Source organism: Leptodactylus fuscus, chromosome 7 (genome assembly GCF_031893055.1).
Source record: "Leptodactylus fuscus isolate aLepFus1 chromosome 7, aLepFus1.hap2, whole genome shotgun sequence".
Classification (NCBI taxonomy): domain Eukaryota; kingdom Metazoa; phylum Chordata; class Amphibia; order Anura; family Leptodactylidae; genus Leptodactylus; species Leptodactylus fuscus.
The window spans coordinates 120,287,517-120,311,895 of NC_134271.1; the positions used below are offsets into that span (position 1 = coordinate 120,287,517).

Below are 24,379 nucleotides of genomic sequence, written 5' to 3' on the forward strand. Positions count from 1 at the left end.
AAATATCCTTTATGATTGCCTCTCAAGATGTCTTTATGTAACTGAGTACACGTGGCGGTCTACTGCAACTAACAGGAATCTGCAATCATTGTGATATACAGTATGAAGGTTAATGTGCTGGATTCATCAATTTCAAGATGATCCTGGACGAAATGTAAAGACAGTCACGTCAGACGCTTCAGCGGCAGCCTTTAGTCTTTGAATTAGCCACGCTCAGAATCATTTTCAAAGGAACAACAAATCATGTGATTATAACTCTGCTTTGGAGATCAAAGCTCTGTCTACCTCCCCGACCTGAAAGATGTCTTTATGATACAGGTCCAAAAAGTCTATAACCCATCATCCAGAGCGGTTATGTATCATAAGACTACAAATCCACTAAAAAATACAAAAGGTCATCCATGAATATATTTGGTACAGTATAGATGTTCAAGATCAAGAGAATCAAATTAACTGTGTAGTAATACTAAACTCTACTGAACTGTTAAGAGCAAATACAGACATATATACTACATTCCATCTTTACAATATGCTGGGTAGGGCCATAGGTTTGATCCCAAAGGAGAGATGGAATCCAGTTGTAGGAGAGCTAAGCCCTTCCGTACCACACTACTTATCTAACAGTCAACCATCCCACCATTTGATCGCTGTGTACAACCAGTGAACAGAACCCTAAGGCTATAGTGACAGAAATGTCAAAACGGCCATGTGACAGCCATTTTTGTAAACAGTTGCCATTTTTAAGCACCAAGGCTATGCGCCAATGACTCAACAAATCTTTAGAAATCTGGCAAAGATGTGTTAAAAAATTCCTCCCATTGATTTCAACTGATCTACAAGCAAATTTTTTGATGGCCCTTTTAATAGACGATCAAGAGATCTTAGATACTTTTTTGTTCTATTATATTATGTTAGATCTGCAAGGACCCAACAGCCAAGAACCCCACAGATCTGCCGCTCCAGGACAGCACGGCTCTTGGAATGGTTTATATGCCGTAGTTACACTGCATTGCTGGTTCAATGGGGTGGCACTGCAGCATTCATCATGGCTTCAAGCACATAAAAATACCAGGATCAATGCTGTCCCTGAACAAATGGAACTTGTGGGTATCTTGGCTAACAGAATATTGCAGATCTAATATTGATGACCAATCCTAAGTATAGAAATGGGGTACAGGACCACACTAGACTCCTTTTGACTAAAAAAAAAAAAATGGTCCGGGTGCACGTTCGCTGGGGAACTGACCAACTCCCGTGGCAAGATAGCGTGGGAGACTTATTTGTGCAAATCTGATTTTTATTCAAAATTTTGTGACTGTTTTGCACCTCCCACTCACTTTCACGGACGAGCTTGTGTGTGGGTGTTGCTTTAGATCTACTGTCATAAATGATCCCCAAAATGTCAATTACAAGCCTGATGTACGCGGAGGCATGCGCTTCCTCAAAAATGAGTGTACCCTTCACAAGTACAGTGGATATGAAGACTAGTTCTGAATATGCCAGTCTTCATAAACCTCCCTCAAGCTATGCCCAAGGTATTGTTACAAATACTTTAATATTTCACATAGTTTAATTGTTTATGTTTGACAAAAATATGTGTAGCCTATATTTGAAAGATTACATCACCCAAACTCCTTTCCTTTTAAAAACTCCCTGGAAAGTACAGAAACGTTCACAAGTATTTATGAATGTAACAAAGATTCAGGGAAATTTACATTTTAGGATGACTTGTTTAATAATATTTAGAAAGTGACTACTTGAGGTTATTGTGAATGCACAGTTCGTGTTCAAGCAATGTGATGGGATCAAGATCCCTTAGAACTTATAAACTGTGATAAATATTGCACGTCTACCTCAGACAGTAAATTTTATAATGTTCACTTGTGAATAGGGCTTTCAGAAGTATTTCTAATAGCTATGGCTGGGAAGCACCCACCTTTTTTGGTATTGTTCATTTGCTACCTAAATGCAAAAAAAAAAAAAAGAAAGCCCAGCTTTCATTCAAAAATTCTTACCATTTTCCTGCTCTAGAGTCTGTGCAACGCCTTCTCGTAGCTAGTAGTGCTGCTGCTTTTGACATATATCACACAGAAAACTCCTGTAGTGTTAGTTCCCTCTGCAGATACATGCCCAGGTTCCAGAGATATCAGTACCTTTAGTTTTGGCTTCCAATATCACTGCACAGATGGGCCAGTCTTGCAGCTCCGCATCATTGCTGGGTGGTGAGAAATGCCCTTCCCCACAATGCAAGTCTATACACTAATAGAAGTGCATCATCAGGGGGGCGTTCATCACTGCCCCTTTTACAGTGCAGCGATATTGGTGCTGTTCGTTTTGGCTATGAATATCTCTGGAATGGGGGGCATGTACCTGCAAACCTGAAAGCTTTGCGCTAGTATATAACATCTTAGAGAACACAAAGGACTTCTTTAAATTGCATTTAGTAGAAACAAGTCTGCAACTTATTTCCTTGAAATATGCAAAGAGAGACTATTAAATCAGCTCTTACCCCCAGTTTACATCTGCGTTTGGGATTCCATATGGTGAGTCCACTTGGGGACCCCCCAAACGGAAACCTATACGCATTAAAAAGCGGTTAGCTAAGAAACCACATGGGCCCCATAGACTATAATGGGGACGTCTGGTTTCTGCTCGGTGTCCGCATAAATCAGGTGGAGAGAAAAGTCCTGCAAGCAGCACTTTTCTCTCTGTATAATTCATGCGGAAACTGAGCGGAAACCCACACGGACCCCATTATAGTCTATGGGGTCCTTGTGGTTTCTTAGCTAACTGCTTTTTAATGCATATAGGTTTCTTTTTGGGGGGTTCACAAGTGGACTCCCCCGTCCAGATTACCAAATGCAGATGTAAAGCGGGCCTTACAAAACACACTGAAAACTGTATTAGGTCTAATTTTAAGTGTAAAATATTCCCCAAAAACCACTTCATTACATTATTGTACTCAGCGTTGGCCAATACAGTATTGCTGAATTCCACACTTGACAAATGAGAGGCCCAGCACGCTCCCCTACGGTCCCACAAGCTCCAGTCAGAGCCATCATGTGGAAACTCACCAATGTGTTAAACTGATTAAAAAGTAGCTAAAGTCTTAATAATGATCAGCAAGAGGGCAAGGGGCAGGGGGGCTGGGAGTGCTAATTCCTGGAGGGAGTGTAGGGGAAAACTGTGTAAAACACAGCAAAGCCCCTGTAATACTTCCATCTAAGTGGCCCTTGAACTAACGAGCCTTGTACTTCAAAGACCAAGGTCATTCCTGCAGTAATGGGATACAGATGGATCCGTATCCAGTAGGTGAGTAGCTCAACACACACCTTCCCCAAGTTACATGCAGCTGAAAAGCGAAAAATTACAGCAAACTATAGTATAAAACATCAAAAACTTATTGTAAATAAATGTAGGTCGTCATCTAGTTATTTGTCAGATAAAGAAGGTATCTTCCTATATCCAGTACCTTTTACAAAGTGCAAAAAAGAAGTTGTGCAGTTTCAACAACTCATCCTCATCCATATTGGGAGTCTTAAGACGGTAAGTGATCCCAAAAGAGCACCCCATAAGCCAGACCAATATCTTAATTACTTGTCACATTTTATCCATTTCCAGTAAAGGGGATTTCCATCCTATTACTCTGTAATGTCTCTTTTTTGTCTGTATTTGAACCCTACAATTTGTAAAGTGCTGCGGAATATGTTGGCGCTATATAGATAAAATGTATTATTATTATTATTATATACGTTTTGCCTTCTGCAGAATGAACATTGCAGAATAATAGACAGAACTGGATAGATGGAGCATTTTTCAGTCTTAAATACTATTTTATTGTGTTTTTAGCATCAAAAGGACAATTCTCAAACAAGATTCTCCACATGAAGACACATCTGCTTTCGATAACATCCATATTCAATATAGTCACACGTCATCTTGTCTCTTCTTAGAACCTACTCCGTTTTTTTTTTTTTTGGTTTTTTTTTATTCTTGTTTTTTCCTTCCCAAATAGGACATACAAATAAAACACATTTGCCATAATCTCAATGTGATGGGCAAGAAGGACATTTAGATACCTTGGCAAGCAATACTAAGAGCAATTATGTCTTTACTCCAACGTTAAGAAAGACTAGGGGCACATTCACACATCAGTGTTGGCTGAGTTTACTGGCTTGCGCCTTATGTCGGGAGAGGGACTCCCTGCTCGCAAGAGCTTGCAATCTATGAGGTAGAGGGGGTGACACAAGAGGTAGCAGAGGCGGCATTGATTATACAGGGGGTCAAATAATTCTGTAATAGAGGTTACTGTCATTACACAAACATAAAACTTTATGAGCCATCACCAGACGTGTCCTTTAATATGTGGATGGAGCTTGGACCTATAAAGTTAGCCTGAAACGGCATCATATCATGTGGGGAAATGTGGGAACGGGGACAGAGGAGGGTTAAATTTTGGGGATTCTAATTATAGTACGGAAGGGTTTACATTAGGAATTGTGATAGGCCTGTCTGAAAAGATGCGTCTTTAGTTTGTGTTTGAAACTGTAGAAATTGGGAGTTAATCTGATTGTCCAGGGTAGAGCATTCCAGAGGAGTGGTGCAGCTCGGGAGAAGTATTGTATACGAGTGTTGGAGGTTCTGATAATAGAGAAGCTGGGAAGCAGGTACTCGTAACAACATAGATAACTATACTGTTAGGAGTCCCTCTCTCCCGGCATACTATACAGGCCAGTAAATCCAGCCAACACATTCAGAGTTTCACAGTTGTGTGAATGCGCTCTAAGGTCTTATTCACAAAGTCCATTCCCTTTTTCACATGAAAAACAGATACATCGTCTATTTTTGCCAATATTCATAAAACTAGGAAAAACAGACTACCTACCTTGCTGAATGTCCTTCATGTCAAGGTGTAAACTGGATATTAAAATTCCTACGGCCTGCGATCTCTTTCCGTCCAGTAGTTTTATAATCTGTAAGAAAGAGAAAATTGTTGCGAGTATTAACCACCATTTTACTATACAACAATGTTCTAAATTCTGCCCTAGAAAAGGGCAAACTAGCAATGGCAGAATAAACCTTCAGAAACCACACACTGGTTGAGGGACAGTATTTTTTGGACAAATGCCACCAAAGCTTTTTGAGGAACATCTACAAAAGGAAGTAAAATAAACAGGAGATATAAAAGAAGGACTTGTACTTTTCTGCTTGCTGGATCCACCTGTGGCTTTGGCTCAACAACCATAGTGGAGGTTTTCCAAAAAGTGCTGTGTATAAAAGCACCAAAAGGCTGGGTCCACAGCAGCTTGCAAAACACACGACAGAGATTCCCTATGGAAATTCTTCAGCGTGTTCAGACTGTGTGGCCATAGCCTAAAGCAGGACTAAATAGAGAAGTGTAATCTGGTGCAGTCAGTATTCTTGCTTGGATTTTTGTAACAGAAGAGAGAACCTCTAATCCCAGCAACCGCAAGTATTAAAGGGAACATGTGTGTGTAACATACTGTCTCCAGACAATGGGTCTCACTCATGTTTTCCAAAACATAATACAATAGAGTGACATCTTTATAAGTACTTTTATTGTGCACAAGACCACAATGCCGAACGCAGATGTTTGCGCGGAGAATATGTCCTGCTGTTATTTATGGCAGGGGCTCCTTCCATATTTAATAGTTAACCTGAATGTCTACTTTTGTAGAACTTCATGCTATACACGGCTTCTAGGAGCTTCTTAACGTGAATTGCTCAGATGATTTTGATTGCCCTATTTGAGATCTAAAAATATAACTTAATATTTATCCTATAAAAAAACCTCAAACACAAGTCAAAATAAGCAAAAAGATAATAACACTTCTAGTACCACAAAAAGGTAAACTCTTATCGATACATCACATAGGGATGCCGCTTTTCGGCACTAATATACATTATAAAGTTATTGTCTTTTTGGTTATTTTGACTTGGATTTTTAAGGCCTTTTCATAGAATAAGTATTAAAAAGTTCTATTTTCAGCTGTTTAGCCCCGCTGAGATAATTCTTTGAGTGCTGGCAAACATAAGGGGTTCTGAGTGCCTTGAACGTAGCCTGTTCTTGGTGTATTTGCTATGAGATCAGAATATGATATTCATCACATGACCAGGGACTGATTTTTATCCACTTGGAGTAAGCAGAATGTATGACATTGGTCTTTCAATATTGGTGGCCAACCAGTTTAAGTTCTGAATTATTATTATTATTATTATTATTATTATTATTATTATAAATGTCTTGTAACACATCCTGGAACAAAGGAGTGTTTAGTGTAAGAATTTGATTATTGTTTGATTATTGGCTTCATGAGAGTGATGAGTGCCATCATGTAGCCTTTCCACTGTAAGTTACCTCATCTTAAAATGCAGCCATATTTTGTCTGAAGGCTTTGAAGACTATGCCGCACCAATGAATAATACAGGGGCTTTACTAGATATGACTTGAGATCACATTACTCTCCTTTGCAAGACTCTACTCAGATGCATTTGTGAGTGATTTATCACTTGGAAAATATGATTGGAGTAAATTTAGGAAGTGCGCTTTCCAGTTTTATACTGAGATGCAATGTCTGTGGTCACCAAGAATGCAGATGCTTATAAATGGCGTTCTTGGGTGACTCTATATTAGAAGTGATAGATACAAAGAAGAAATTGATTACAGGGATGGAACCTAGCAGGCGCCTTTTTTTTTTTTTTTTGGGGGGGGGGGGTGTCTTGGCTAATTTTTTATCCAGCGACTCTTAACTCATTGATGAACACCTTATTTCAGTAATTAAGGAGAAGGAGAAGAAGAAGAGGAGAAGAAGAAGAGAAGAGAAGAGAAGAGGAGAAGAGAGAAGAGGAGAAGAGAAAAGAAGAGAAGAGAGGAGAAGAGAAGAGGAGAGAAGAGGAGAAGAGAAGAGGAGAGAAGAGGAGAAGAGGAGTAGAGAAGAGCAGTAGAAAAGAAAAGCAGCCTGATAAGTGGAAAAAGCAGCATTTTTCTTTAAAATTATACATTATAAATTTTAGTATATTCATTTGTACTTATTCATGAGTCATTCATTTATGCCAAATTGTTGGCTCCAGCACACATTTTTGAGCACCCATTTCAAACTACCAAAGGAAAATCACTGTACCAAACAATTTTATAGTGCCACATAATTTCCATTATCGGGAAATTATAACCACACCCAAGCAACTGTTTCCATTCATTTTGCCAACATCCAAAAACGTCATTGTATAAAAAAAATACTTAAGTGTCAAAACCAAAAAGATTCAACCAGAATACCTCTAACAGGGTTGCAAGTCAAAAGCTACAAGCTTCCTGTAATAGCAGTGATGTTACAAGTAAAGTGATGGTAGATATACAGAAATAAGCCCGCGTTTCCTTAACTCTATTCTTGCCAAAATGGCAAAAAAAACTCGTCTATCAAAATGTGCAGGCTTTGCCAGCAATGAATGGGTAAACATCTTCAACAAATACAGAAATATTCAGTGTAAATGAACGGAAGAAAAAAATCTCAGTGATAAACACCCCACACCCAAAATCCTTTTATTCTAAATATTTGAGAAGTCCACGTAATGCTCAGCCAAGAAGTTCAGGTCTCTAAACACAAATACACATGGTCACAATTACTTATGAGACTGGGCCCTCTGGAAGAGAAACCAAGTCATTAACACTCAGTTGACCGTCCTCAACTACCCTTGAAAACCTCAGTGGTACCAAGCGATGTACTACCTGTGTGACACACAGCAAAGGAAATTTTGAGTCTAACATGACATATATGATCCACAACTATAGGAAAAGACGTACACAACAACTTCTTAACTAAACTCATTTGAGATGCCAACAACTTTTGGACCAAGCTCCCTTGTTGATAGAGTATTTTGCATACCATGCCAGAACACCAACTCAAATCAGAACCAGAAAATTCAGACGTGAACGTAGTAGTCTCCAATATTTACCCAACCATATCGTACAAATTGGGGGCCAGGAAACTGACAATAGATCCAGGCACTTATGAGCTGTCCGGCTTGTGAAATGGAGTTGAGAATAGGAAAAAAATGGAGGCAAAAAGTGGATCTATAAGATCAAAAGATCCATAGGTACAACATTGGATTTGTAACACTCCGTTCAAGTTTTAAAGGAAACTTCAGCAGGACCTTCAGTAGATTAACAAAGGCAAAACTTTTTAACACACAGTACATTGGAGTTGTAGATCATAGGGTACAGACCACTGGCCTATACTCAGGTTTAATCTTATCATCATCCAAGTGTCCAGGAGCTTAAATCTCTAGACGTCTTACAGAAAACTGAATTTTCAAGTGAAGATTTTTGTAACGGAGTATAATGCATTAAAACATTTCTTACATCTGGCAACGTATGTGGACAATTTACCAAGAGTATTGAGTAAATGTCATGGTGGATTAAAAAATACTTTATAAAAGTAGTTTACGCAAGAGAACACGGACTTGGCATTCAAATTATACACGTGGGATGTAATTGCATGATTGGATTCTATTGTTATTCCTCTCATCAAGGATACAAGACTTATCTGGCTAAACAAAGACTCCAAAGCAAATTGTCATCAGAAACTCAGCTCTACCGCTGTCGAGTGATGAAACCGACACATTAGCATGATGCCGAGGGGTGGGTAGTGGAAGAATGAGCCATCTAATCTTTGGTGTCCGGTCTTGTCTAAATTTTAACAAGCTTACATCATTTTCTGCAAGGCTGTACTCAAGTTTCTCAAGGAAATTTACCAATAAACAATGGCAACAGAATTCTCAATAAGTTTAACATTACCAACCTGAAACTCACAATAGAGAACGTTTTAATAGACCATTCACTCAAAGATGACCTTAAAATCTTCATATCCAACTAAGAGTCCTTGAATTTCATCCTTATTGTTTGCTGAGCCTGATCGCAGAATTTTTTCTAAAGATTTTTCTAATTTAACCAGGATCCTGTGCCATTTTGCAGTCTAGTTCTGGAAGGGGGCTGTCACTACTGGGTTCTGAGGCACTTTTTTAAGTTTCCAGTTTAAGGCCTTGTTTGCATTACACATTTTTTTTTAGTACAATAAATGGATTTTGACAGACCCAATTCAATATACTGAATGTAAAAACAGTGACAAAATTATTTTTTTTTCTTATACAGTGGGGCAAAAAAGTATTTAGTCAGTCACCAATAGTGCAAGTTCCGCCACTTAAAAAGATGAGAGGCGTCTGTAATTTACATCATAGGTAGACCTCAACTATGAGAGACAAAATGAGAAAACAAATCCAGAAAATCACATTGTCTGATTTTGTAAGAATTTATTTGCAAATTATGGTGGAAAATAAGTATTTGGTCAGTAACAAAATTTCATCTCAATACTTTGTTATATATCCTTTGTTGGCAATGACAGAGGTCAAACGTTTTCTGTAAGTCTTCACAAGGTTGGCACACACTGTTGTTGGTATGTTGGCCCATTCCTCCATGCAGATCTCCTCTAGAGCAGTGATGTTTTGGGGCTGTCGCTTGGCAACACGGACTTTCAACTCCCTCCAAAGGTTTTCTATAGGATCTGGAGATCTGGAGACTGGCTAGGCCACTCCAGGACCTTGAAATGCTTCTTACAAAGCCACTCCTTCGTTGCCCTGGCGGTGTGCTTTGGATCATTGTCATGTTGAAAGACCCACCCACGTTTCATCTTCAATGCCCTTGCTGATGGAAGGAGGTTTGCACTCAAAATCTCACGATACATGGCCCCATTCATTCTTTCATGTACCCGGATCAGTCGTCCTGGCCCCTTTGCAGAGAAACAGCCCCAAAGCATGATGTTTCCACCCCCATGCTTTACAGTAGGTATGGTGTTTGATGGATGCAACTCATTATTCTTTTTCCTCCAAACACGAAAAGTTGTGTTTCTACCAAACAGTTCCAGTTTGGTTTCTCCCAATACTCTTCTGGATCATCCAAATGCTCTCTAGCAAACTTCAGACGGGCCTGAACCTGTACTGGCTTAAGCAGTGGGACACGTCTGGCACTGCAGGATCTGAGTCCCTGGCGGCGTAGTGTGTTACTGATGGTAGGCTTTGTTACATTGGTCCCAGCTCTCTGCAGTTCATTCACTAGGTCCCCCCGCGTGGTTCTGGGATTTTTGCACACCGTTCTTGTGATCATTTTGACCCCACGGGGTGAGATTTTGCGTGGAGCCCCAGATCGAGGGAGATTATCAGTGGTCTTCTATGTCTTCCATTTTCTAATTATTGCTCCCACAGTTGATTTCTTCAATCCAAGCTGGTTGCCTATTGCATATTCAGTCTTCCCAGCCTGGTGCAGGGCTACAATTTTGTTTCTGGTGTCCTTTGACAGGTCTTTGGTCTTCACCATAGTGGAGTTTGGAATCTGACTGTTTGAGGGTGTGCACAGGTGTCTTTTTATACTGATAAGTTTAAACAGGTGCCATTACTACAGGTAATGAGTGGAGGAAAGAGGAGACTCTTAAAGAAGAAGTTACAGGTCTGTGAGAGCCAGAAATCTTGATTGTTTGTAGGTGACCAAATACTTATTTTCCACCATAATTTGCAAATAAATTCTTACAAAATCAGACAATGTGATTTTCTGGATTTGTTTTCTCATTTTGTCTCTCACAGTTGAGGTCTACCTATGATATAAATTCCAGACGCCTCATCTTTTTAAGTGGTGAAACTTGCACTATTGGTGACTGACTAAATACTTTTTTGCCCCAGTGTGTGTGTGTGTGTGTGTGTGTGTGTGTGTGTGTGTGTGTGTGTGTGTGTGTGTGTGTGTGTGTGTATATATATATATATACACACACATATATATACATACATTCGTATGCAGTGTCTGTAGAGATGAGCGAGTGGTGAAATATTCGACTTCTCGATCGAATATTGAATCTCATTATAGTCTATGGGAAAGAATGCTCATTTCAGGGGAAACCACTATTCAACTAAAGGAGAGTCACCAAGTCCACAAGTAGCAAGAGGAGAATGTATAGGAGGAGCACTGTGCAGTTAAAGCGCACGGACCCCACTATAGTCTATGGGGTCCGTGCACTTTAACTGCACAGCGCTTGCAGTTGCGCTGATATTCCGTTCGGGGGGTCCTTGTACTGCAAAACAAAATGTATGGAATAGCTGTAATAGTACAGTAGACCACAAATCCATATTACAGTGTCCAGTTAAAAAAATAAATAAATAAATTGTACAATTAGCGTATTCTTGGGACCTTAAGGATGACAAATGCCACTGTATACCATCCGCTCAACAAGTTTGTCTCGGCATATAGGTTACATGGAGGCCATAAATGTAATGTGACCAGACCCTAACCTGTTCTGTGATATAATGATGAACTGTAGTGATCTCCATGTACTGCATAACCTGAATGCCATAGTCTACAATCTGTAAATAGACACTTTTCTGTTGTGCTCCTGATCTTAAGCCCCTGAGCTACGACTGCATGACCCTCACACACAATCTCTCTCATGGGACTATCCCTAGTCAAGCTATGGTGACACATATCTCTCCAGTAACACGGGACCCTTGTACTTCTGTTTTAAAGCTCCGAAAACACATGCAAGCAATTAGGGAGGTCCAAGGGGGAGAAGACGCCAGAGAGGCCGCTATGCTAACCCCGTCTTGAGCTTTGATATGTTAATCATGGTGCTGACAGATGCAGGGTGATGGATCACAATTCTTCATATCTCAAAAACATCCTGGTGTGTGATCACAACACTCGACAAACCCACACATGGACGGCTTGGCTTGGTCAGTCCACAGCAATAAATATATAGCAGAAAATAATAGGAAACTTGGAGAAAGTAGTAATAAAAGTTCCGTATAACACATAAATTGCATTTCTAGACTCTTTGTAAGAGAACAGAAACAAGTCAGAGATTACAGAACTATTTCTGCTTATGACTGTGCTGTAGAAAATACAGCATGGGGCAATAAAGGGAAAAACTACCAGGGAAGCAGACAGAGCAGCCGCTATGACACTGTTAGCAATGACAAGATAACTACAGACCATGGCCCCTTTCCCATGATTTCTAGAGAACCCCAGGGCTACCCCTGCTGGGTGAATTATTACTTCTCTTACATTTTGCATTACTTTTGCACTGTGACACCATTACATCATTTCTGGATTAGCATTTATGCATTATTCCACCAGGTGACGACATCTCACTTTTTTCTTCCTTTACCCCGAAGTTCCAGTTTATTTACCAACGTTTTTTTTTTTTTATTTTATTTTTTTTTAATAATACCGTGACACCATGCAACATTTCTAACACCAGTTACTCGAATATAGCCTTGTACTGTCAGAGGGGGTGTTCCTTACTGCCCAGCGATGACGCTGAGCTATGAGACACATGTCCTTCTGACAGTGGGGAGTAGGGTTGAGCCAATCTTTACTTTTCAGGATTGATTTTGAAATCCGATTTCCGATCATTTCTCATTCGAACCTGATCTTGATCCCAATTCCGATCCCAATGCAAGTCAATGGGATTTTTTTTACTAATCGGTGATCGGATTTTAAAAACAATCCTATTCACTATACAGCAGGGGTAGGGAACCTTCGGCTCTCCAGCTGCTGTGAAACTACAACTCCCAATATGCTCCATTCACTTCCATGGAAGTTCCAAGAACAGCAGAGCAAGTGTGCATGCTGGGAGTTGTAGTTTTGCAACAGCTGGAGAGCCGTACGTTCCCTACCCCTGCTATACAGCATGGAATCTAACAAGTGAACGCTTTAATTGTTAGAATCCACGCTGTGTAGTGATTTTTTTTAATCACTAAGTAGCCAGAGGATTTTTTTTTTTTAAATCCTCTGGCTACTTAGTCCCCCCTGGTGTCCACTTACCTGCAGAGATGGCTGGTCTGGTGCCCAGTGTTCTCGTTCTTCTTTGCCTCGCTGCCCATGACTCCCAGGTTAGGAGAGTGGGGGCGGGTTAGGAGAGTGTGGGCAGGTACTGGGAGGGGAGAAGTCACGTCTCCTCGCCCTGTAGCCGCCCACACTCTCCTAAGCCACAAGTCCCGCCTTCTTCCTAGCTCTTTAACACTAACCTGGGAGGCGGGGGCAGCGAAGCGAAGAAGAACGAGAACACTGGGCACCGGACCAGCCATCTCTGCAGGTAAGTAGCTACTAGAGATGTTAGCTAGTCTCCCATTAGAATGAATGGACGCAGCCAGCGTGCAGGAGGTTAAGGCTGTGTGCCGGCTGCTTCCATTCATTCCTATGGAACTGCAGTGGAGCCTTCACACTGAGTATACACTCCGCTCAGAATGAGCGGAGTGTATACTCAGTGTGAAGGCTAACATTGTTAGCTTTTCCCACAATGCTTGGCCATTAGCAAAGCATTGTGGGAAATAATCACCGATCTCGATCCCACCTAAAAAGATCATGTTCGGAATTGCGATTGTGAAATTTTCTCGATCGCCGATCGTAATCCGATCTGTTCCGAACACGATCGCGCAACCCTAGTGGGGAGATATCGGTGCAGAAAATAACGGCACCGATATCTCCACCACCTAGGCACATATTGGGAAAGCCGACAGTGTGTTGAATTCAGCACACTTTTGGCTTTCTACCGGTATATAAAACCGCATATACATGAAGACATAAAAGGTTCTATAACAGCAAACTGTAGCAATAGTAGTCAAAGACAGAAGCTAAATTAATGCTATAATTTTTTTTTTTTTATAAAAGCTTTCAAAAAGTACATCCTTAAAAAGACTACAGTATATTGTTCCAATGACTAATATAAATACAAAAGAAAAAAAATATAAATCAAGCTTGCAAGTAATATAGATTTGGTTTAAAAAATTAAATAAAGTTCTGCAGTCTGATCCTGCAAAATCCCTATAGGATCCCTTCTACCGGTCCTTCTTGCTATGGTAAAAGTAACAGCTTAGCACAAAGTTTCTCCAATTTTTATTGTAGATGTAGGAGAGAAAAAAAAAGTTATTACAAAATAGTTCATTGCTTAGTCCAGCATTCTATTTAATGCAAGCTTTGAGTATTCTGTAATTTTTTTTTTATATTCTTGATAGAAGAAAAAAAAAAGTTCTCTCTTTATTGTCTTTAAAAGGGATTGTTTCATTAATTCAAACCTGGTTAATATGATATGTTCGAGTAAGGGGGAGCGCGGAAGCAAAACACACAAACATATTATATATAATTATATTTATATATATATATATATATATATATATATATATATATATATATATATATATATATATATATATTGTAAGCTGATGGCTGGTCAGGTAATGGAGGGGGTGTACATCTCACCCAGACTACTCAGGTGGGTGAGATGAGAAAACTCCAGAAGGAATGTTTGTTCTCAGCAGACAACTTTCGTCTGCTGAGCAGTTTGGTAAATTCGCAGTATTGGGCTGGATTTTTAGGAATGGCAGGTAGGTTGTTAGTGGGACCTGTCATTCCACCCCCCTCCAGTCCATACTTTGGGGATGTTCCGGCAGCAACTCAGCTGCAGAGAGTCTGCTCATTAAGGGAGCTTAAGTAGTCAGCTCCAGCAGCAGACTTTGGGGAGAGCTTGGCTGGAGAGCCAACAGAGAGGTCATATTTTTGGAGCTGTGTCCTGAGTGATGCAACTGGCTTTTGATTTCTGTTATTCTAGGTGAGGTAACTAGAGATGAGCGAACACTAAAATGTTCGAGGTTCGAAATTCGATTCGAACAGCCGCTCACTGTTCGAGTGTTCGAATGGGTTTCGAACCCCATTATAGTCTATGGGGAACATAAACTCGTTAAGGGGGAAACCCAAATTCGTGTCTGGAGGGTCACCAAGTCCACTATGACACCCCAGGAAATGATACCAACACCCTGGAATGACACTGGGACAGCAGGGGAAGCATGTCTGGGGGCATAAAAGTCACTTTATTTCATGGAAATCCCTGTCAGTTTGCGATTTTCGCAAGCTAACTTTTCCCCATAGAAATGCATTGGCCAGTGCTGATTGGCCAGAGTACGGAACTCGACCAATCAGCGCTGGCTCTGCTGGAGGAGGCGGAGTCTAAGATCGCTCCACACCAGTCTCCATTCAGGTCCGACCTTAGACTCCGCCTCCTCCGGCAGAGCCAGCGCTGATTGGCCGAAGGCTGGCCAATGCATTCCTATGCGAATGCAGAGACTTAGCAGTGCTGAGTCAGTTTTGCTCAACTACACATCTGATGCACACTCGGCACTGCTACATCAGATGTAGCAATCTGATGTAGCAGAGCCGAGGGTGCACTAGAACCCCTGTGCAAACTCAGTTCACGCTAATAGAATGCATTGGCCAGCGCTGATTGGCCAATGCATTCTATTAGCCCGATGAAGTAGAGCTGAATGTGTGTGCTAAGCACACTCATTCAGCACTGCTTCATCACGCCAATACAATGCATTAGCCAGTGCTGATTGGCCGAATTCCGTACTCTGGCCAATCAGCACTGGCTAATGCATTCTATTAGCCCGATGAAGTAGAGCTGAATGTGTGTGCTAAGCACACACATTCAGCACTGCTTCATCACGCCAATACAATGCATTAGCCAGTGCTGATTGGCCAGAGTACGGAATTCGGCCAATCAGCGCTGGCTCTGCTGGAGGAGGCGGAGTCTAAGATCGCTCCACACCAGTCTCCATTCAGGTCCGACCTTAGACTCCGCCTCCTCCAGCAGAGCCAGCGCTGATTGGCCGAATTCCGTACTCTGGCCAATCAGCACTGGCTAATGCATTGTATTGGCGTGATGAAGCAGTGCTGAATGTGTGTGCTTAGCACACACATTCAGCTCTACTTCATCGGGCTAATAGAATGCATTGGCCAGCGCTGATTGGCCAGAGTACGGAATTCGGCCAATCAGCGCTGGCTCTGCTGGAGGAGGCGGAGTCTAAGATCGCTCCACACCAGTCTCCATTCAGGTCCGACCTTAGACTCCGCCTCCTCCAGCAGAGCCAGCGCTGATTGGCCGAATTCCGTACTCTGGCCAATCAGCACTGGCTAATGCATTGTATTGGCGTGATGAAGCAGTGCTGAATGTGTGTGCTTAGCACACACATTCAGCTCTACTTCATCGGGCTAATAGAATGCATTGGCCAGCGCTGATTGGCCAGAGTACGGAATTCGGCCAATCAGCGCTGGCTCTGCTGGAGGAGGCGGAGTCTAAGATCGTTCCACACCAGTCTCCATTCAGGTCCGACCTCAGACTCCGCCTCCTCCAGCAGAGCCAGCGCTGATTGGCCAGAGTACGGAATTCGGCCAATCAGCACTGGCTAATGCATTGTATTGGCGTGATGAAGCAGTGCTGAATGTGTGTGCTTAGCACACACATTCAGCTCTACTTCATTGGGCTAATAGAATGCATTGGCCAGCGCTGATTGGCCGAATTCCGTACTCTGGCCAATCAGCACTGGCTAATGCATTGCATTGGCGTGATGAAGCAGTGCTGAATGTGTGTGCTTAGCACACACATTCAGCTCTACTTCATCGGGCTAATAGAATGCATTGGCCAATCAGCGCTGGCCAATGCATTCTATTAGCGTGAACTGAGTTTGCACAGGGGTTCTAGTGCACCCTCGGCTCTGCTACATCAGATTGCTACATCTGATGTAGCAGTGCCGAGTGTGCATCAGATGTGTAGTTGAGCAAAACTGACTCAGCACTGCTAAGTCTCTGCATTCGCATAGGAATGCATTGGCCAGCCTTCGGCCAATCAGCGCTGGCTCTGCCGGAGGAGGCGGAGTCTAAGGTCGGACCTGAATGGAGACTGGTGTGGAGCGATCTTAGACTCCGCCTCCTCCAGCAGAGCCAGCGCTGATTGGTCGAGTTCCGTACTCTGGCCAATCAGCGCTGGCCAATGCATTCTATTAGCCCGATGAAGTAGAGCTGAATGTGTGTGCTTAGCACACACATTCAGCTCTACTTCATCAGGCTAATAGAATACATTGGCCAATCAGCGCTGGCCAATGCATTCTATTAGCTTGATGAAGCAGAGTGTGCACAAGGGTTCAAGCGCACCCTCGGCTCTGATGTAGCAGAGCTGAGGGTGCACAAGGGTTCAAGTGCACCCTCGGCTCTCCTACATCAGAGCCGAGGGTGCGCTTGAACCCTTGTGCAGCCTCGGCTCTGCTACATCAGAGCCGATGGTGCGCTTGAACCCTTGTGCACACTCTGCTTCATCAAGCTAATAGAATGCATTGGCCAGCACTGATTGGCCAGAGTACGGAATTCGGCCAATCAGCGCTGGCCAATGCATCCCTATGGGAAAAAGTTTATCTCACAAAAATCACAATTACACACCCGATAGAGCCCCAAAAAGTTATTTTTAATAACATTCCCCCCTAAATAAAGGTTATCCCTAGCTATCCCTGCCTGTACAGCTATCCCTGTCTCATAGTCACAAAGTTCACATTCTCATATGACCCGGATTTGAAATCCACTATTCGTCTAAAATGGAGGTCACCTGATTTCGGCAGCCAATGACTTTTTCCAATTTTTTTCAATGCCCCCGGTGTCGTAGTTCCTGTCCCACCTCCCCTGCGCTGTTATTGGTGCAAAAAAGGCGCCAGGGAAGGTGGGAGGGGAATCGAATTTTGGCGCACTTTACCACGCGGTGTTCGATTCGAACATGGCGAACACCCTGATATCCGATCGAACATGTGTTCGATAGAACACTGTTCGCTCATCTCTAGAGGTAACCTATTCTATGTTTAGTTAAAGCATAGGCGGGCAGGTATTTATTTTTGTATTGTTTCCTTATGTTGCTGCACTGTATTTTTGAGTGAAAATAAACTCTACCCTTGTTTTGGACTAAAGAAACTGGACTTGTGTGTCTTTGCCACCCCACCTATCAACCGCAATATATTATTTATATACACACACGTATATATATATATATACACATATCAATATATATACATATAAATATATGAGTGTGTCTGAATTTGTAAAAAAAAATACTTGATCCAAAATAATTAAGACATCCCATAAAATTCACCTTTTTCGCTTTTGTCTTCTTCTCATAAGATTCAGACAGTGGCTTCTTCTTCTGCTGAACACTGGCTTTACAAAAGAGATCTTCAAATTCTTTGGTGTCTGCAATCTCTGGCTCCTTCAGCGAATCCCATAAGGAAGGTTTGGCACTAGATTTATACAAGACACATCACATATTTAAGAAAATCAAAAAGAAAAAGGTGGGCACTGGAAAGCAAGCCCTCAGCATCCATTAATGTCATTTATCTTCAGGAATAATCAAAACCAGAAAAATACAACAAAGCATATCCAAGGCTTATCATAGTGAGATTAGCTCTACCCATAGACAATACAGTTAATGACCAGGTGAAGCCAATGCCTGAAGTGGCGTTATATACACAGAGCCTTTAATGTAGTAACATTTTTCACCTACAGTTTCTATCTTGGATCATTGAGGTGTTCTGCATGAATTTTAAGACTTTTGGATATATATTTATCTATATTAAGAGTATCAGGCATGACTGTCTTTTCCATAATTCCTTTTTGATGCAATTTGTCCATACTTTTGTGATGTCGGGGATGCATTTACATCTATAGGTTTGGATATTTCACCGGTTGCTTGGGAAAGATTTACTTTATTATCAGGAATGTTTTAGTATTCTGGTCTAGATTATTTGCTTTACTGATACATCCTACAGCCATTTGCTGTAGGACAACTTTGAAATTTTACCATTTAATATGCCATATGACTTACTGGGAAGCTGGAGAAAAAAAAAAAATCAGAATGGGTGCAATTAGAGAAAAATGGCTCAAGTGTTTCCCTTTTCAATGACCAGATTTCACTTTTTGATTTCAACAGTAACTTTTTGATAATTGTTATTCTGAAGCCCGCACATGTACATATTTCTTGGTTAAATGTTTGGTGGGTCTTACTTGTCCTTGATTATATATATATATATATATATATATATATATATATATATATATATATGTCACATATTTCAGAATAGAGCATAAATTCTGTCTCAAAGTGGTTCATTTACTCCTAACTAAACTCAATCATGTTGCTCACAGTGGTACTATAAAATACTTAAAATTATCAAATTAATACTTTATCCAATTTAAAAGTAATAACGCTAATATAAATATACATACACATATATTCCTACACTATACCCACTACAATTTCTTACCTGTTGGTCTTAAGCTGTATCCTGGTCCAATAAAGCGGCTTCATTGGACAACCAGGTTCTATTGGGGGTTTGCGAGGTGGTGCATCTCTTGATAAAAATCCCCCAAAGAAAGAACCAAAAGCAGGAGGTGGTGGAGGACCAAAACCTGGAGGGGGTGGGGGTGGAGGAGGACCAGAACCAGGTAGTGGTGGGGGAGGAGGAGGACCAGAACCTGGAAGAGGTGGGGGAGGAGGAGGACCAGAACCTGGTAGTGGTGGGGGAGGAGGAGGACCAGAACCTGGTAGTGGTGGGGGAGGAGGAGGACCAGAACCTGGTAGTGGTGGTGGAGGCGGTGGCAGAAAGCCAGCTAATGGAGGTGGCGCAGGAGGTCTAAAACCTGGCAAAGGAGGAGGTGGAGGAATGAAACTTGAACTGGAAGAAGGGAGGGGAGGAGGTGGTGGTGGAACAAAGGAAGATGGTTCCCGAGTTTCTGTAGGGCTTATTAGGCTTTGATTTATTGATGAGATGTTCAGCTTCTTAGGAACTATGTGGTTACTCTTTTGAATTTTGTTCTCCTCCTCGCTGGGTTTCAGAAAGGTGTCTCTGTCAGTCTGTATATAAACATTGCGGAAGGTCTTTGGTGGGTTCTCATCTTCAGTTGAAACACAGGCATCTATGAGTTCACCCTTTCCCTTATTATGTATGTTTTCCAATTCCTCTCGTAGGCTCTGTATGGTTTCCTCCAGCCTTGTGGTTTGGACAGCCTGTTCTCCTCGGACATTGAAGATTTCAACTTCAAATTGTGACTAAGGGAAACAAAGAAGAAATATGAAGTACATAGCAGGAAACCATGAATGTTTACATTTCACTAATATTACAGGAGATATAAAGTATTACTAGTGGCATCATGGGAGAAAAAATTAATGAGCTAATGAGTATATTAATTTGTATATTTGCTAAAACTAATGTTCTAAGAGTTGACTATATACAGTACATACTACTCAATATGCAAAAGATATTCATAGCATGAAACTGATCCATGAACATCACAAATATGATTCTGCAGGTTTGAGTAAAATATATGTTTAAAAGGGAGTGATCACCTCTCTTGATGTGTCTGTTTTAGTAAGTATTTGTATTCTATGGAATAATTCGGAAGCGCCGTTCCTCTGCTATTCCATTTAAAAATTTATGAATAAATTGACTACTGGGTGTTACCAGTTTGTGGTGGGAAACTATACAGTCTGACACTGTAAGAGACTGCCATTTAGGCATGCTTACATAGGGAAGGGCGTCATTCATTGATAGGACCGCCCACTTGACTTCTAAGCCAAGAATGAGCAAAGATTGAATAAATTAATATGCAAATTATCCAAAATATTTTCCCATAAAACTGCATCATTCTGCTTAGCCTAACTTGCACTGTAACTAGTGGATAGGAATAGGGACTGACATTACCAGCCCAGCGAGTACTGCTAGATAGTAGAGTTGATCTGAAACCTAGGCAATGATCAGTAAATACTAAGGAGTAGGACACATGAGCAGTATCTGACAAATGGAGGAAGATAGATAAAGCAATGTTATGGGTATAACACTATCATTAGCTGAAAGGGGTTGTCCCGTTATAGACACTTATCCTCTATCAACAGGACAAGGGATAGGTGTTCAATCACTAGGGTCCTGCTTGCCGGGTTCCCCAGTGATCAGGAGGATGGGGAACCTAAAGCCCCCCCCCCCCGCCCCAAGGGCTTACCTGTGAATTGAGCACCAGTGTGCTCGCCAGAGATTATAGTCCCAGCAGTCACACAGAAGTGAATAGAGTGCCAGTCATGCAAGTAAAATGGGGCTCAATTCACAAGGCGACCTTAGGGAGACTTTCAGTCCCCTGTCCTCCTGAGAAACCCAGCAATTAGGCCCCCAATGATTGGACATTTATCTAGAGTGGCACAACCCCTTTAAGCTAGGGGTTTAATGTTTTATATCAGGGGTTCTCAAACTGCAGCCCACCAAGAACTTCTGTCTGGCCCCGCCGACAACGCCGCCAGGCGTGCATTTATAATGAAGCTCCTGGGGAGCTCGGGCCAGGCCATGGAGCGCACTTCACTTTACCTATTGGAGGGCACCGCTCCCGATATCTGTGCGACCTGCTCTGCCTCCGGCCCACTGTTTAAAAAGTTTGAGGACCCCTGTTTTATATGATCCTGAAAATGGGAATACACCTTTAGACCAGGGCCCCACTGGCCAGAAACGCCACAATTTGCCTGCAGCAGAAACGTTACAAGAAAAATTGCTGCATTTTACAATACAGAAAAAGTGGATGGTATTCTAGCAAATCCCATACCCACTTTGCTGTACAAACTTTGGTGCAGACACATCACGATTTTGGAAATCGCAACATGTCAATTATATCTACAGAAAAACACCAGCAGTTTCCCCATAGATATAATTATAACAAAGTCCGTGGAGGAAAACTTTGCGAACTTTCTGTTTAAAGCGATGCAAGAAGAACCGCGATCCATTACCAACGCGGTTTTTCCCACAGCGCTTTTTGGCTGTGGGTTATCCCCTGGGGCCTTAGCCTTAATGTAATGGAAGTCTGAGAATTTCTCATTATTATCAGTACAAATGTTAAAGGGATTTTTTAACCTATAACTTTAGAAGAGAGAAGACCGTTTCAAGTAAAAGGTAGAGGATATTTCGCAAATACGTAGTTCAAAAAAATTGGAGCAAAAATACAATGAATTTTACTTCCATAGTAAAAACCACCTTTGACAAATGATAGAACATAAAATACCTGGAAGAAATAATCAAAGTATTGTATTGGTTGTAAAGTAGAATGGTGAGATTCATCAATGCCATCTTTGTCAGTTACAAAGTTGGTAACTCTATTCCATGTGGTCCATATATGGCATCTTCTATCTAATACTATAATTTTCCATCGAACCTTCATTAAATACAACTATATACACAAAATACATGCTGTGAAGAAAGGCTCTGCCAATAAGTTCTTGCAAAAAAGAACAAAGAATAAACTAATGGCTTGAATGATAAACTGTGTGTTTTGAGCATCTCGACTTTTGACTTTAGCCATGTGCAAAGTTGTATACATTGGCAACATTGCACAAAAAAAACAAGCGGGATAAAGACAGAATTCATTTTCCATATTGTAAACTTTTCTACTAATGTTAATCTCTCCTATTCTAATGAAGTCAACATATTAGGGATCTGGAGAACAGATGAAACCGATGCCTGATAAAATGCCTTTTGGTTGACTTTTTTAGGACTTAATAATGCATCATGTTTTCCCCGACAGTGTTTTGTAGTCATAGAGCAATTCTATTTGTGAGCGAGCTGGAAAAAAAGATTCCATGTAATGTGGCATGGGTCATTAAATGGTAATTCTGCGGGGTTCTCTCATCATCATCAAATTGCCCTCAATTAATAATGTCTATCTGGCAGTTGGCAAGAGACTAAACAACTTGCATCTGGTCGGAATTAGGACAAGTAACCATTTTTGTTCAGAAAACATAGCAACCAATTTTTCAAGACAGGTTTACTTTGAGAGAGCCATCCATACACAAGAAGTTGGGCACCACAGAGTCCTTCAAATAACAAAATATTCCAGCGAAAGATTTTAGAGCCATAAAACGTCAAGAACAACATAGAAAGATTGGTTACAATCATATAACACTTCACTACTCAACACTAGTCAGATCTTCCGATTCAATGGAGTTCCCACATGTAAAATCCTCCTCTTCTTCAACAGTTAGAACACATGGATATCACCCCGTCTAGAGATATTTTAATGAATGTCACTTGGTTCCTCCAACGTCTTGTCTCAGGACAATATCAAGCTCTTATGCACATATTTTATTTAAGATAGCTGTGCATTAAGCATAAGTTATGTTAGGGCCGTCTACTTCCAAAGACTCACATCCCAGACTTCGCATCTGCAGACGAGAAGAGGAAACTCTACATCCTTCTGGGGGAAGAGGAGTCCACTGTGGAGATCACCACCCAATATGTGACCAGCTGTCACCAAACGAGGGGAAGATGAAACCACACGGACTGTTATACCCCATTATCACCCCCTCTAATCACCCATCCACCCCCAAACGTCCCATTACTGCCCCTTTTAAACACCTACCCACCCACCCCCACATGTCCCAAACCAACCCCCCGACCCTGTCATACCAACCACTCCCTTTTGCACTAGTAAAGCTCTTCTAACTTGATTTGATGAGAAGAGGAAACTCTACATCCTACTGAGAGAAGGAGTCAACTGTGGAGATTGTTGCCCAATATGTGTCCACTATTATACCCCAAATTACCCACCCATTCACCTTATGCCTGGGGGGTCCTCAAGTGGACTTCCCAAATGGAAACCCAAACATAGATGTGAACCAGGCCTTCAACGTATGCTTTACAGCAGCCATGTGGATTATTGACATTGGAGATGCCTGGAGATATTCATTGAGATCTATGGAAAGTATTGTGGGCATGCCCTGTAACCTCGTCAGAGGTCACTGTGCAGGAAAGGAAGGTTAGCTGCAACCAACATCTATTGTGAATGGTGGATCCTTTAGTAGAGGTTTGATCTTTCATTGCAACCCTACCAAAAAAGATTTTCAGTGTGAAGATGTATAGTTTGACTACTGAAAACAGAGGGGGAAAAAAAAGAAGCTTCAGGATCCTATTAGTCTTGGTGGACAGTGAAAGCTGCAAGTTTGTTTTTTTTCCCAAAAAAAATACAATGCGTGCAAGAAAAAAAACAAACACTTCTTAAAAAAAAAAAAGTTTTACATAAAAATATTTGAACAGTTGGTAATTTTTCATAACACATTCCCTTTAACACTACTTTACCATGATCTGTGTTACAGATTCCCTTGAAAGTAATCACAATGGGAGAATGCGAGTAAAGACGACCTGCACCAGTTTCCCAATGGTGTCTGGTTTGGCGTTAGTTTGGAAGGTTTACAAAATAAACCATCTAGTTACACAACTCTTAGTAAATGTGTGTGTCTGTGCACTAGGGGACTTTTTGCTTAGACTGTATGTTTTCCTAGTAAAGCTATACCCCTGAGATAAAGCATTAATATGAACCTTTCCCTACTGTCCCCTATTGAAGAGGACAGAAAGCTGGCAATCCATCCCTACTTGGCCGCTTCCTGCCAAATACTATACATCTTTCTGTCTTGCAATGTGTTGTGTAAACATA

The 24,379-nt window shown here is 41.3% G+C and overlaps 1 protein-coding gene across 2 annotated transcripts in view; it reads right to left on the bottom strand.

The window, feature by feature from the left end:
- Nucleotides 1–24,379, bottom strand: part of FMN1 (formin 1) — a 184,225-nt gene that overhangs the window by 63,343 nt on the left and 96,503 nt on the right. For both annotated transcript variants that reach the window (XR_012717260.1, XM_075282961.1), the window contains exons 6-8: nt 19,183–19,967; nt 18,015–18,159; nt 4,886–4,973 (exon numbers count right to left, since the gene is read on the bottom strand). Coding sequence is in view for 1 of the 2 variants with exons in the window: in XM_075282961.1 (XP_075139062.1) it covers nt 4,886–4,973; nt 18,015–18,159; nt 19,183–19,967 (1,018 nt within the window). In the remaining variant the exon portion in view is untranslated. The remainder of the gene's footprint in view (nt 1–4,885; nt 4,974–18,014; nt 18,160–19,182; nt 19,968–24,379) is intronic.